At 35.3% G+C, this 15,543-nt stretch overlaps 1 protein-coding gene across 1 annotated transcript; it reads left to right on the forward strand.

Annotated features, from left to right (window-relative positions):
* On the forward strand, nucleotides 1,287–14,438 carry LOC110269429. The gene is made up of 4 exons (XM_021117254.1): nucleotides 1,287–1,482; nucleotides 8,594–9,163; nucleotides 9,245–9,364; nucleotides 14,377–14,438. The coding sequence occupies exons 1-4, from the start codon at nucleotides 1,287–1,289 to the stop codon at nucleotides 14,400–14,402; spliced, it is 912 nt and encodes a 303-aa protein (XP_020972913.1). The 3' UTR covers nucleotides 14,403–14,438.

Raw genomic sequence — 15,543 nt, forward strand, 5'->3', positions numbered from 1 at the left:
CTCCTTCTAAGTATAGAGTGGCCCACTGTCTATGAATCTCAATCAAATAAAAAATCCTTGGTTAGAAAGAAAAACAAAAAAGAAAAAAAAAGGAAAGAAAAAAAAAGCCAAAGAGTGGCAGAATAAAAGAAAAACAAAAAGAAACAAAGCTGGACACCAATAGCTTGAACCTTAGAATATATGCATGTGGTGTCTTTGTATTAGGATCTGCTTGGATTATTAAGCTCTTTGGAGTGCATCAACACTTGATGACTTGGGTTAACTAACCTGGGATCATCAGCTGAAAGTCCACTATCAAGAGCAACCTAACTACAAGGCATTTAGTAACCCAAAGAGGTGCTGGGCATCAATATTCTAAGAAGGAATGTGAGCCAAGTGTCTATAGTGAATAATGTGTCAAGTATAAAGAAAAGGAAATGAACTTGCTACACATGACACTCAAATAAAGCTTATGAACAAAACAATAGCCAAGGATAGAGAAATAATGAGAGGTCATAGCAGTATGTTACTTGAAGCTTGAAGGAGACTTTCTACGCTTAAGAATCAATAAGAGGTGAGTGTTTACATATCCACATAAAACCCCATGAACTACCAATAACACTCTACTAGCATGAACATCCTCTTCCATTCCATTCTTTCTTCTAAAAAAAAATCATTTCTTGCTTGGGGACAAGCAAGCTACCAATAAAGCATGAACATCCTCTTCCATTCCATTCTTTCTTCTAAAAAAAAATCATTTCTTGCTTGGGGACAAGCAAGCTTTAAGTTTGGTGTTGTGATGACAAGTCATCTCGTGAGTTATTATTACTTGATGCGACCCGGTGCACTTGCCGGTTAGATTTGGGTGTTTTGGAGAAATTCGTTTTTCCACAAAAATATCCCATCACTGTGCGCACGCACATGTCTCTGAACTCATCTCCTTTGATTCTTCATGTTTCCTCCACTTTGCATGCTCTTCTTCCATTTTCTCCAACCCATTCCTACATTATACACCTGAAATCACTCACAAACAACATCAAGGCATCGAATGGAAGGTAATTAGAATAAAATATATCAAATTGGGCACAAAAGAGCATATTTTCATAATCAAGCACAAATTGGGAGGAAAGTTCAAAAGCATGCTATTCAAGGGAATAAGTGCAAGTTTATGTGATGAAATCCATTCAATTCTAACCAAAAATCATCATCAAATATGGATTCATCACTATTCCCGTGAGCATCCCCACCACTTCATCCGCACCACCTAAATTGTTCCACCAGAGCTGCTTGAGGATCTCCATAAGAAGATGGACCGATATGAACGGCGGAACCAACGCCGGTTTGCTTATGTGAAGAAGCTTCTGAGTTTTGTGGCCCCACCTATGGAGGTGCCAGAGATCTCCACATCCACCTCGAACCTGAGTGAAGATAGCATCCTTGAAAGGGATAGTGGAAGTCCTGGTCCCGACCACCCCTTGCGCCTCACTAATAGCACGGAGGACCGTGCTAATTCTTAAGTGTGGGGAGGTCGTTCGACCGATCTCCGTAGGTAACACCCAAATAAACTTTGATCCTCTTTTGTTAATTAGGATAGATTGCATGGTTAGGTTTTGCTTTTGAACACCTTTTGCATGATAGTTATCTCTTGATTAGGACTACTTGGTTAGGATAATGATTTCTTTTCCAAGAAACTGTGTTTTTTTAGGGCACCCTACCAATTTTGAAAATTTTTTATGTTAAGCTTGCTTGAAGAATGTAATTTGGAACATGATTTTTGAGCTAAGAACACAAGCATGTGAGTCTTGAGCCATTTGCATGGTTACATCTTATAACCACTTATATCCCTTCTTGTGTGCATTGTTCTCCTTCTATGATTGTGATCATTGATTTGTTTGACTCTATATGTCCATTATTGTGTGTATGAATGCATGTATGTGATTGAGGCCATCATTTCACTTAGCCACTTGCCTAAATAGCCTTACCTTACAACAACCTTTGTTAGCCAACTTTGAGCCTACGATTAACCCACTTGTTCTTAATTTTAGCACATTACAAGCCTAAAGCGAACAACCATAAATGTCCTTATTTGAATCTTTGATTAGCTTAGGCTAGTGTGTATGTGTCATTCAAGTGTGGGAAAACTTGGGACATTGGTTGAGGTAAGAGTGTGTTTTGTTTTTGTTGAAAATATTGTGAATTGGGTACATACTCATATGTTAATTAAAAGTGTAAACCATATGCATTGATTCCTTTGTATATAAGTACATCAAAAAGAAAAAAAAAAGAGAGAAAAAAAAAGAAAAGAAAAAAAAAGAGAAAAATGAATATAGAAAGAAAAGAAAAAGAAAAAGAAAGAAAGGAAAAAGAAAAAGAAAGAAAGGAAAAAGGGGACAAAATGCCCCAAAGTAAGGTTCAATAACAATCAATGCATAGTGATAAAAAGAGAATGCATGAGTATGTGAAAAAGTGAGGAATGGGTAGTTAGGTTAGCATTTAATTGTATAGGTTGTTATATAGGTTATTTGGGAAGCTTAGGTTAATCAAAGATTCAAATTCTAGTCCACTTAACCATATTTATAACCCTACTTTGACCCTAGCCCCATTACAACCTAAGAAAAGACCTCAGGATATATGTATGCATGCATAGAATAATTGTTGATTGTTAGAGGAAGAATAAATTTTGGAAAGAATGAAGTAGAGGAGAATTGAGTGGTCAACCCTATACACCGAGCGAATAGAGTGCAAACACTTCCGGTGAGGGTTTGAGGCTCAATCCCTTGTTCCCGGCTCTCACGAGCGTTCTTCATGCAAGTTATGCGCACTTCACTTTGATGATTGAGATTGGTAGAGTTCACATATTGTTTATCATTTTGCCCTACGTGCTTATATATGTTCTTGAAAGATTGATTTGCTTTTGACCAAGTAGATAGTAGCATCCATTTTAGTTGCATTCATATAGGTAGATTGCATCTCATAAATCCCATTCTCTTGTGATTCTTTGGTATTTTGACTTTATTTTAGCATGAGGACATGCTTGGTTTAAGTGTGGGGAGGTTGATAAACCCCGTTTTTAGTGTTTATCTTGTATGGATTTTGGGGGATTCATCAATATTCTTTCACACTTATTCATATAAAATGCATGGTTTTGTGTTTCTTTCCCGATTTTGCTTCATGGTTGAAAACATGCTTCTTTTACCCTAAATATATTATATTTGAAGCCTCTTCTATTACCATTCGATGTCGTGATCTGTTTGTTAAGTGATTTTAGAGTTATAGGGTAAGGATGGCCTAGAAGAGAGGAAGGAAGCATGCATAAATGGAAGGAGCATGGAAAATGGAGCTTTGGATGAGCTTGAGCAGCGACGCGTACGCGTGCCTTACGCATACGCGTGGTTGTGCACTGCTAGGATCGGCGCGAAGAAGCCAAGGTTAGAAGCCAGCGCATTCGCATGGCTGGGCAAGAACCTCATGGACGCGCACGCATACTTTACGCATGCGCGTGGATCGCAAAACTCCAGGGACGCGCACGCGTGCTTTACGCGTACGCGCCGGTGCTCGTACGTGATTTTTAAGTGAAAACGTGCTTGGCGATTTCACAGAGGCTATGGGGCCCAATCTGAACCAACTTTGGCACCAAAAGGCTTAAGAGGACCAAGGGATGAGGGAATTGATATTCATTCACACATTTAAGTATTTCTAGTTAGTTTTTGTAAGTTACATTTTAGAGAGAGAAACTATAGCTTCTCTCTAGGTTTTTGCTTTCTTAATTTGGAATTCTCTTGGATCCATTGGTGAGATCTATTGTCAATTCAATTCTATATTGCTTCAAGTTATAGATCTAATTCTCCTACTCTCAATTTAGTTCTTGTTGCTCAAGTTACTTTGGATCCTAGATTTGGATCTTGTTACTTTGATTTCCATTAATGCATTGAGGAATTTCATGTTCATTGTTGTTAATTGTTTGATTGTTGTTGATTGTTTGTGACAAATAAACTTGCTTTAGATTTTCTTCTCAATTTCATAATGTTTTCCAATTTTGCTCACTAAGTGTTTGAGAAAATGTTCACTATAGCTATGGAGTAGATTTCTCATTTTTGGCTTGGGGGTTGGGTAATTGGAGACACTTGAATTGTCAACATATTTTGTTGATTCATAATTGGAAATTGATAATTGAATTGCATGCCACTAAAGCTAGACTTTCTCTTGGATTAGACTAGGACTTGTGGATCCAATTTGATTATCTTCACTTGACTTTCCTTCATAGTTAGATGTTGACTAAGTGAAGCAATAACCAATTAGTGTCACAATTGGTGGAGATTATGATGATAGAACTTCCAATTCTCACCCCTAGCCAAGGCTTTTACATTGATTGATTGCTATTTCTTCATTAGTTTGATCTCTTAGTTTTCTCATTCCAACTCTTAATTGCTTGTTGTCTAAACTCATGTCCATTTACTTTCCTTGTACTCAATTCCAAAACACCAAGAATCCTCATCAATGATGTGCACTTTAGAACAACTCCTAGGGAGAACGACTCAGGACTCTACTCCCGGTTATTGATTTTGAATTGTGGTGACACAATCTCTTGTTTGATGCGGAATTGCTTGTCGGTTTAGACTATACTCACGACGGAATTTTATTGATAAATTCTATACCGGCAAGAAATCTCACATCAATATTTCATTGACAATTATCTTATTTCGGTTCCATTTCTCTTCTGTAAAGACATAATTTATTGAGATCTCATCATTTTCACAATTTTCAGGTACTTGAACATCTTCTGGCGTTAAAATTATATCAGAATTTTGGACAACTGCAGGTGTCTTTACTATGTGTTTTTCAACAGGAATAATATTTACCTCTTTTCTTTTTCGAGGATTTTTGTCTTTGGAACCGACAGGCCTGCCACGCTTCTGGCGTGAATTTGTTTCAATGGCTATTTGTCCGACTGGGACATCAATTTGAATTGGGACATTTTTTACTAGTATATAAGATTTGGTTATCCTCTTTGTATCGGAAAATGCATCAGGTAACTCATTTGCTATTCTTTGCAAATGTATAATCTTTTGAACTTCTAGTTCACATTGCCCTGATCGAGGATCTAAATGCATCAACGATGATGTATTCCAGTTAAGTTCCTTTTCAGGAAGCTTATTCTCTCCTCATAATGTTGGAAATTTTGATTCATCAAAATGACAATCCACAAATCGGGCTTTAAATACATCCCCAATTTGTATCTCAAGATACCTTACTATAGAGGGAGAATCATATCCAACATATATCCCTAATTTTCTTTGGGGTCCCATTTTAGTGCGATTAGGTAGTGCAATGGAAACATATATCGCACACCTAAATATTCTTAAATGGGAAACATTTGACTGCTGGCCAAAGGCTAATTGCATAGGAGAGAACTGATGGTAACTCGTTGGCCTCAAACGAATAAGTGCTGCGGCATGTAAAATAGCATGCCCCCAAATCGAGGTTGGGAGATTTGTTCCCAAAAGTAAGGGTCTAGCAATTAATTGGAGGCGCTTAATAAGTGATTCTACTAACCCATTTTGTGTGTGAACATGAGCTACTGGATGTTCAACACTTATTCCATTAGCCATACAATAAGTATCAAAAGCTTGGGAAGTAAATTCACCAGCATCATCAAGACGAATTGCTTTAATTGGATTTTCTGAAAATTGTGCTTTTAATCGAATAATTTGAGCCAGTAATCTTGCAAACGCCAAGTTGCGAGAAGACAATAAGCACACATATGACAATCTCGAAGATGCGTCTATCAGGACCATAAAATATCTAAAAGATCCACATGGTGGATGAATAGGACCACATATATCACATTGAATCATTTTTAGGAATTCAGGAGACTCAAATCCAATCTTTACTGGTGATTGCCTTAAAATTAACTTCCCTCGAAAACATGTAGCACAACAAAATTCACTAGATTTAAGAATCTTCTGGTTCTTTAGTGAATGTCCATGGGAGTTTTCAATAATTCTCTGCATCATGGTTGTTCCCAGATATCCCAATCAATCGTGCCAAGTTATGAATTCATTTGGGCTAATAAACTTCTGGTTTACAATGGCATGTGATACAATCGCATTAATCTTGGTATAATATAACCCAGATGAAAGTGAGGGTAACTTTTCTAATATATTCTTTTTATTTAAATCATGAGTTGTGATACATAAGTACTCATGATTTTCCTCATTCATTATTTCGATATGATATCCATTTCGATGAATATCTTTGAAACTCAATAAGTTCCTCAAAGACTTGGTAGATAATAGTGCATTATTTATTACGAATTTTGTTCCTCCGAAAAACAAAATTATAGCTCTTTCGAAACCTTCAATCACATTGCCTAAGCCAATAATAGTATTAATATATTCTTCTTTCAGCACAAGATGGGTAAAATATATATTACTTTGGAGAATGGTGTGCGAATTTACACTATCCACAAGGCAAACATCTTCATTATATGTCCTTGCCATTCTCTTCAAAGACAAATAATAATAAAATGAGCAGAAGTATATTTGCATAAAATTATTTTCTTGATTGAAAATATTTTTCTATGAAGTATAGTATATACTAAAAATTTTATTATTATTATCTCATTCAGTAATTTTGAAATTCAAATGCATAAAACTTAACAAGAAGTTTCTTACATTATTTATTCACATGAATACTTAACAAATACACATATTAAACTATTCCATCATTGATCAAATGGCCAATATTTCCTTCAGAATCCTAAAAAAAAAATCAAATACATCATAATGAGTGGTGGAATTTTCATTATTTGAAACAAAGTTTGTTTCCTTTCCTTTGTCATCTATTTTCAAGGATGTTTGATAAAGATCAACTAAGTACCTTGGAGTACGACAGGTATGTGACCAATGGCCCTTTCCACCACAACGGAAGCATTTATCCTCAATTGATTTTCTTTTCCCATTGTTTCTTTCTTTATCCCACTTCTGGTGAGATCCTTTCTTGTGAATATAATTCTTCTTCCTTCCATAATTTTTCTTGTTACCAAAATCTTGCCATTTATCTCTTATGCGGTAATGATTTGCCACATTTACTTCAGGAAATGGGGCGGCGCCAGTTGGGCGCGCTTCATGATTTCTTAAGAGTAACTCATTGTTGCGTTTAGCAACAAGAAAGTAAGAAATTAGCTCAGAATATTTTTTAAATCCTTTTTCTCGATACTGCTTCTGCAGGAGCACATTCGAGACATGGAAAGTTGAGAAAGTTTTCTCTAACATATTGGGCTTGAGGAAGTATCACCGTCTTTTGATGATTGTACCTTTCTTCAAGGTCTTTCCACAGATCTGCAGGATCTTTTAATGTGAGATATTCATTTTTCAATCATACGTCAAGATGACGACGAAGAAAAATCATGGCATTAGCTTTATCCTTTTGGGATGTATTATTTTCAGCCATAATGGTATCTCCAATATCCATTGAATCAAGATGGATTTTAGCATCTAGTATCCATGATAAATAATTATTTCCAGATATATCAAGAGCATTGAATTCAAGATGAGAAAGCTTCGACATGATGAAAATTTGTTACCTGAGTCTTCCTAAAAATTTGATTAGAGTCTCATGCTGATAACGTATTGTAAAATAACTAAATAGATAAATAAGGAAGAGGTAACAATATAAAATATGAAAATATAATTAAATAACTCTAGTAGTAATATTCACTAGAATTACTATATCAATATAATAGATATAATTAATATATTTTATAATATTATAATAAAGTATATAAGAGAGAGAATAGTACGAAAGAGAGAGAGCGAAGAATGTAAGAAAACTCTAACAATTATTAAGAATAAATGATCGTTATAAAAACAATGATATACAAATAAACCATACTAAACATAACGTACAACTTAAAAGGCAATAATATTAGGAAACAAATAAAACAGTCAGATCTTGCCTTATTTAGCATTTATTAATTGTCATTCATTAATTGTCATAACAATTAATGATTGCTAAATAAGGCAAGTTATGACTGTTTTTGGCTGATTTTGTAAGATCCAGAATTTTCAAATAAATCTTGTTATGAATTAATTTCAATTCATTTAATTCATTAGAAATTTTATCTTCAGAAATTATTTTATTAAATCTAATTAAATCAAAAATTAAATCAAGTTTTGATAATTAATTAGAAATTTTACTTAATTTTATAGTTATTGAATAATTTTCTATATTTAAATTATATAGCTTAATAGTTGTAAAAGAATAAAAATTTTATATGATTTGATTTTAGATTAATTGTATTTATATCATTTAATACTTTAAGTTAAAGATAAAGAAAATTAATTATATTACCATGTATTCTCAATTAGAGTAATTTATTGAGAATCAATTAGTATTTTTATACCACAAATAATATTTTAAAGTAAGTTTAGAGATTAAATTAGTTTTTCAAATATTAATATTTTATACTCCAATTTTATTAAAATCACCAAACTATCCCTATACCTAATTTTTATCAAAACCCTAAATTCCCAAAATATCACCCTAATCCTAATTTCCCAAAAACCCAGCTGCCTTATCTCTTCAGCCACCGAACCTCCTTTTCTTCCATAAGCCACGCAGCATATTCACAGAAGAAAAAAAAGAAAGAAAAGAGAAAGAAGGAAAGAGAGATGGGGGACCGAAGGAAGAGAAGAAAGGGAGTGGGGAGAAGAGAGGGAGACGGTGCCGGTGGGCATCACTGCCACCGTTGCCGTCGCTGTGCCGTCGGGAGGGAGATCTGAGAGAGCGAGCACAGAGTTGAAGGAGCAGAGAAGCCGCGCCGCCGCTGCACCATGCCTCGCGAACCATTGCCGCGTCGTGTCTATCGCCGTCCTCGCAGGCTCTTATCACAGCCACTGTCCCCGCCGTGAAGTCCGTCGCCGTTGCTGCAGCTGTCAGCGCCGTCGTCCATGGGTGAGGCAGAGGAGAGAGATCCGGGAGGAAGGGAGGATCGGGACCTGTCCAGCCACCGCGCACAGTTGCCGCACCTATCACCGGCCATCCTCATCAAATCCGCCGCCTCCGAAGCTTCTGGCCGTGACTTCTGACCGCGCCTCTGCCGCCGGAGAGCGCTGCTGCCACCGAAAACCGCCTTTGAAGCCTGTGTATGTTGGAAACTGCCGCCGGAACCCCTGTCTTCTTGGTAAGCACTTTGTTTCAGAAACTTCTTGAAATCAATGTTCCGTTGCAATCTGTTGGAGATTTTGAGATGCTGGTACCGCAGGTTTGGATTCCGGTATTTGCGCGTCGAAATTAAGGTTGTTATTGAACCACCGGAGCTTCGGGGAGTGCCGGAGCTGCCGCCTGATCGGTTCAGAGGGTCACTGCTGCTTTGTTTCTCGTGGTGAGGTTATTTGATTCTATTTCAATTTATCGTAAATGTTCCATTACTAATTTTGTTCTGTTCCACTCAATATCAATTTCGCTTTAAATTCCAATTTATGTCAGAAAAGTGTTGTTGCCGTGATTCTTGATGCCGCTGTTGATATTGTCTGAAAATAAACAAGGTTGCTGCCGCTGCTGTAAAATTGAAAATAAACAAAAGAGGAATTGATGAGTCTAACTACTGAGCTTTGACTAAATCGAGGTAGGGGTTTTTCTTAAAATCTAATTTACATTACAGAGTTGTGATAAATAGATATTGATGCAAAAAGATATATTTATGTGATTATATTTGTCTTGTGGATGTAATGGATTGTTGGACAGGATTATTGGGTGCTTGATTGCTTGAGTGAAGTACGGTTGTTGATAAGAAATGGATTTGGAAAGTTATTTACTTGATTATTATGAAAAGTGGTTTTTCTTGGTTTGAAGTTAAACCGGTTTGATTTTGAGTCGGTCTGATTTTATAAATAATTTAATACTTGAGCTGGTTTGACTTTAAAAAGAGTTTCATTATTGGAATTGGTCTGATTTGAAAATACTTTGATAATGGAATTGGTTGAATTTTGGAAAGTGTTGAGATTTGGAAATGGTTGAGAAAGGATTTGAGAAATGTTTGGATGGGACCCGAAAAGGGTGGCAGTGTCCGAGTTTTAAAGGAAATGCTGCCGAAATTTTATAAAATTGGAAGCTTTATTTGAAGTAGTTAATTAAAAAGATTTATTTTTTTAAACGTTCTATGCTTCAAGATTGATTTATTTATCAAAGAACGAATTATGTTTTGAATTAGGACTGTTAATGAATGGGATGGAAAGAAGGATGATGAGAATTGAGGAGGATTTTCCTTGAAATATGGTTTTTGAATGAAGTTGGAAATGAGATTTGGATTGATGAATGATTATGATGTTAAGAATGTTGAGATAAGATATTTGAATTATTTATATGGCTTATGAATTTGAAATATCTGAGATACGAGGTTCCCTGGATTAAGTACCGTGGCTTGCCACCACGTGTACCAGGTTGAAAACTCGATACTCTGTTGACCCTACGATGTAAGTGTGTGACCGGGCACTATATAAATTCCCGGGAATGTTACCCCCATTGAGTAATATTGATTATTTGAGAAAGATTTCTGAAAGATTAAACATTGTTTTTGAAAAGGTTTTGAACAATTACCTATTGGTTTTTAAAAGATTCATAAGGCAATGATAATCACTGAGTTTGAAAACAGTTTTCTTATAAAATATCTTCTTATGACAACTTTGAAATTCCGTGGTGAGACCGTGTGGTTAGGTTCTCTCCCCCCTACAGCTTTATCTTTTCAGGAACCAGATGAAGAGGCATTAAGGAGCATTATACTGCGTTTGGTTTATATATTGTTGTATTAATTAGATTATTTTTTTCCCTCGTCTTTGTTATTACAAATTTGTAAGAGGGGTAGGAGTTGTATGTTTTATATGTATATTATATTATGAGTTATTATGTAAAGAGTTTTGTATATGAATCTATGCCTGCTTGTATTTTTGCTAAGATAAAGTATTTATTTCCGGTTTTCGAAGAAATCAGCGATACAGTGTCGAGTCACAGGCTCCTATTTTAGTATTTAGTATGTAAAGTAGTCGTAATACTTCTTGCTATCAGAGTGGCGCAGCCGGAAGCGTGACTTCTGATAGTGAGGGTTTTACATTATGGTATCAGAGCAGTCTTTCCTGTAGAGCCTTGGAAATGGACTGATTATGCTTCAATTGCATACTCTGAGAGTATGTCATGTAGTAGGTCTTGTTTGAATAACGAGAATTAGAGCTTTATGCACATGACGATCTATTGATTTATGCCATTAGTCTTGCATTGCATAATTCCTGGTATTAAGTTTGGCCGGCTTAACACTAGTGAATTATGTATATGGAAGCACCAATGGGTTATCATAGACATTATGCGAGTCATAGGTAATGCGAATTGCGGGTTTTGGGAACGTTAGGAGTTAATTCTTGAGGTTACTCGGTTAGGTGTCTTGAACTCTACGAATATCACGTATCTTATTCCTGCTTGGTATGCTCTAAGTTTCTTGCCTGCGATACTTTTCTTGGAAAGTGAACAGATTATCTTTCAATCCTACTCTCTTGTTCACGTACGCTTTTTGTTTGATCCTAACTACATATGCCTGTTTAAAACCCTCGGTGTATTTACCTTCTTTATTTAGGCACTTCTTTTTGAATCATGTATTTTTTGATATACATTTAAATCTGTTTTGATGCCGGACACTGTCTAAATAAATTGTAATTTAGTTTTCCTCTTATTTGATAATAATTACAGCCATTCTTTAAATCTTAACAAAACCGTTTCTAATTTGAAATATACAACCACTTTTAATTTGATATGTACTTCTTTATATAAATGTTGAAAGTTCCTTATACAGTTTAAAACTAGTTGTTTCCAATACCTCGCCTGTTTCTTCACTGATTTATGGAAATGTATATATACTTCAAATACAATTTGATTTTCTAACAATTTTATTATAGCTTTTACGAATATCCTTATTTGACTATATATTTAGATATTTTTTAAAGAAAGGTTTTTATCTCTTTCCAGTTAGTTTTGTTTGGTAAGCTTCACCTAATTTATTTTTATTCGAATTTGGTTTAGCATACTATATTATTTATGCTATTATTGTTCTTACAAAAAAAAATGTTGCACTCATGTCTTTATTCTTATGAATGGACCAATTTCTTTCTTAAACTTTTTATTTTTGTGGATGTCATATTTAATTCTATTTTTAACTACTCTTTTATTTTTTTTTTAACGTTATCATTAGTCTTAGTTTTCTATTTCTTGTGAAACTCATTCTCATCTGAGTCAACTTTAATTTGTTTCCATCTAATGCACCATTTGTCCTTTTATTTGTCTTTCTTTAGTCAAAGGTTCTTTCTTGAGAATTTTCTATTGATTGAGTTGTCTTCCTGGCGCGTTTTGTATTCCTTTAGACCAATTGGAAACTCATTTGATAATCCATACCTAGTGAGTTCTTGTTTGGATTCCCTTAATTTAAAGATCCTTTCTTCCATGGGCTGATTTCATTTTAAGCACATCGTGATCTTCTTAAATGATACTTGCGAGGGTGTTATTTCAAGTATACTTTCAGAATTTTGTTTTGAACCATTTTTGAAAAGGTTTTGAATTTTTTTGAAGAAATTTAAGTTTTGAATCAACTTTTTAAGTTGTTAAGTTTCTTCTTAAGCTTTTCGTTTCTATGAGTGACATGCTTTATGAATCCTAATTGAAATCCTTTAATTTAAGTCTCTTTCTTCAAAATGAGTTAGTTTCTTTTTAGCACATAATAATATTATTGAACATCTGATTTTCCCTTAAGTTTCCATTCTTTATGAACAATGCATTTGAAAATATTTTTAACCATACTCTTAAGTTCTATAAACTTTGTCTTTGGTTTGGATATACTTCTTTTGCAAACCTCATATTTACTTGACTCAGCTTGAATTCATTTCAAAATGCTGCATTGTCTTTTATCTTATTGGTCTTATCAAATTCCTTCGATTCAAGAGTTACCCTTAAAGATATTAGTTGACTCTCTTTCCAGCATTCTTTATTACTTGTTCATCCTTGTCTACTTGTGATTTCAGCAATTCTTTCAAATTTTCACGAACACGGTCCTTGTCACTTTTCTTCCTTTTCTATGGTCTACTATCCTTCTGAGTATACTCGAAATTAGTTTTGGCATTTTGTGCGACCATTAGACTTAGTAAACGACACATTAGTCCTTTAGGACACGTTTAGTGAATGCAAAAGGTAAAACTCATAAGTGTACGACATCACAGGGAGTTGTGAAACCTTGTTTTACGTGAAAGAGTTTTGTTGATGTGGGACTTATAACCAGTAGTAAGGATTGCAAAGTGTTTAACAAAGTTGAGAACTTTCGGATGAGTTGCTCAATGAAGTACGGTTAAGAATGGAGGAGATAAATTATGTTGAAGTTTGAATAATTGAATCCCTAAAGTTGAAATAAGATCAGTATGTGGACGTTAAGCACATCATTTTAACCCCAGCTTGTGTTATAACCTTTTGCCGCATTACTTTACCATCACATGTTTGAAACATATCATCTTGTACATCAAGCCTATCTTGTAACTTCTGTTTCGCATCACACTTATATCCTTTATAACTTTATGCCATACGAAAATTCTGGTATTTGAAACTATGCCGGTGGGCATCACTGCCACCGTTGCCGTCGCTGTGCCGTCGGGAGGGAGATCTGAGAGAGCGAGCACAGAGTTGAGGGAGCAGAGAAGCCGCGCCGCCGCTGCACCATGCCTCGCGAACCATTGCCGCGTCGTGTCTATCGCCGTCCTCGCAGGCTCTTGTCACAGCCACTGTCCCCGCCGCAAAGTCCATCGCCGTTGCTGCAGCTGTCAGCGCCGTCGTCCATGGGTGAGGCAGAGGAGAGAGATCCGGGAGGAAGGGAGGATCGGGACCTGTCCAGCCACCGCGCACAGTTGCCGCACCTATTGCCGGCCATCCTCATCAAATCCGCCGCCTCCGAAGCTTCTGGCCGTGACTTCTGACCGCGCCTCTGCTGCCGGAGAGCGCTGTTGCCACCGAAAACCGCCTTTGAAGCCTGTGTATGTTGGAAACTGCCGCCGGAACCCCTGTCTTCTTGGTAAGCACTTTGTTTCTGAAACTTCTTGAAATTAATGTTCCGTTGCAATCTGTTAGAGATTCTGAGATGCTGGTACCGCAGGTTTGGGTTCCGGTATTTGCGCGTCGAAATTAAGGTTATTATTGAACCACCGGAGCTTCGGGGAGTGCCGGAGCCGCCACCTGATCGGTTCAGAGGGTCACTGCTGCTTTGTTTCTCGTGGTGAGGTTATTTGATTCTATTTCAATTTATCGTAAATGTTCCATTACTAATTTCGTTCTGTTCCACTCAATATCAATTTCGCTTTAAATTCCAATTTATGTCAGAAAAGTGTTGTTGCCGCGATTCTTGATCCCGCTGTTGATATTGTCTGAAAATAAACAAGGTTGCTGCCGCTGCTGTAAAATTGAAAATAAACAAAAGAGGAATTGATGAGAATTTTTTCTTTGAAAAGGTTTTGAACAATTACCTATTGGTTTTTAAAAGATTCATAAGGCAATGATAATCACTGAGTTTGAAAACAGTTTTCTTATAAAATATCTTCTTATGACAACTTTGAAATTCCGTGGTGAGACCGTGTGGTTAGGTTCTCACCCCCATACAGCTTTATCTTTTCAGGAACCAGATGAAGAGGCATTAAGGAGCGTTATACTGCGTTTGGTTTATATATTGTTGTATTAATTAGATTATTTTTTTCCCTCGTCTTTGTTATTACAAATTTGTAAGAGGGGTAGGAGTTGTATGTTTTATATGTATATTATATTATGAGTTATTATGTAAAGAGTTTTGTATATGAATCTATGCCTGCTTGTATTTTTGCTAAGATAAAGTATTTATTTCCGATTTTCGAAGAAATCAGCGATACAGTGTCGAGTCACATGCTCCTATTTTAGTATTTAGTATGTAAAGTAGTCGTAATACTTCTTGCTATCAGAGTGGCGCAGCCGGAAGCGTGACTTCTGATAGTGAGGGTGTTATAGGTTATAGAATTCTTCTAATAATATAAATTCGGATAATTATATTTTTACTTTTTGATATAATCGATATATTATTAATAATGAATAGTAATTAACCCCTCATATTTTTAATCAAAGTATTTTGACGATAGTTTCTATTTATTGATGTTAATGGTTGATTGTTTCTTTAAAATAAAATGCATTATAATTTTAGGTTATTTCATAATTAGCAATTATGCTTGATTATTTATTTAAAAATAAATTACATTATGATTTTAGGTTATTTCACAATACATAATTAATGTTCATAATACTAATAAATTACTCTAAATTTTCTATTTTCTATGGTTAGTAGTTAATCCCAAATTGAAAAGATTATGTTGAATTGTTGAATAGTCTAAGTATAACTGAGGTAATTAATTTAGTTTATTTGTTTATTAATTTATTTGATCAAAAGCATGAATGATAAATAAGACAAGAAAATAATTAGAAAAATAAAATATTAGTAATTACTTAAAATAAATAAAAAGATAAGTT

Source organism: Arachis ipaensis, chromosome B03 (assembly GCF_000816755.2).
Source record: "Arachis ipaensis cultivar K30076 chromosome B03, Araip1.1, whole genome shotgun sequence".
In the NCBI taxonomy this organism is placed as follows: Eukaryota; Viridiplantae; Streptophyta; class Magnoliopsida; order Fabales; family Fabaceae; genus Arachis; species Arachis ipaensis.

Excerpts from the sequence above, each read along its gene's own strand:
- LOC110269429 (XM_021117254.1), top strand. The coding sequence starts at position 1,287 with ATGGACCGATATGAACGGCGGAACCAACGCCGGTTTGCTTATGTGAAG. Across the intron at positions 9,164-9,244 it reads CCGGAACCCCTGTCTTCTTG|GTTTGGATTCCGGTATTTGC; the intron begins GTAAGCACTTTG and ends CTGGTACCGCAG. Across the intron at positions 9,365-14,376 it reads CTGCTGCTTTGTTTCTCGTG|AAAAGTGTTGTTGCCGCGAT; the intron begins GTGAGGTTATTT and ends AATTTATGTCAG.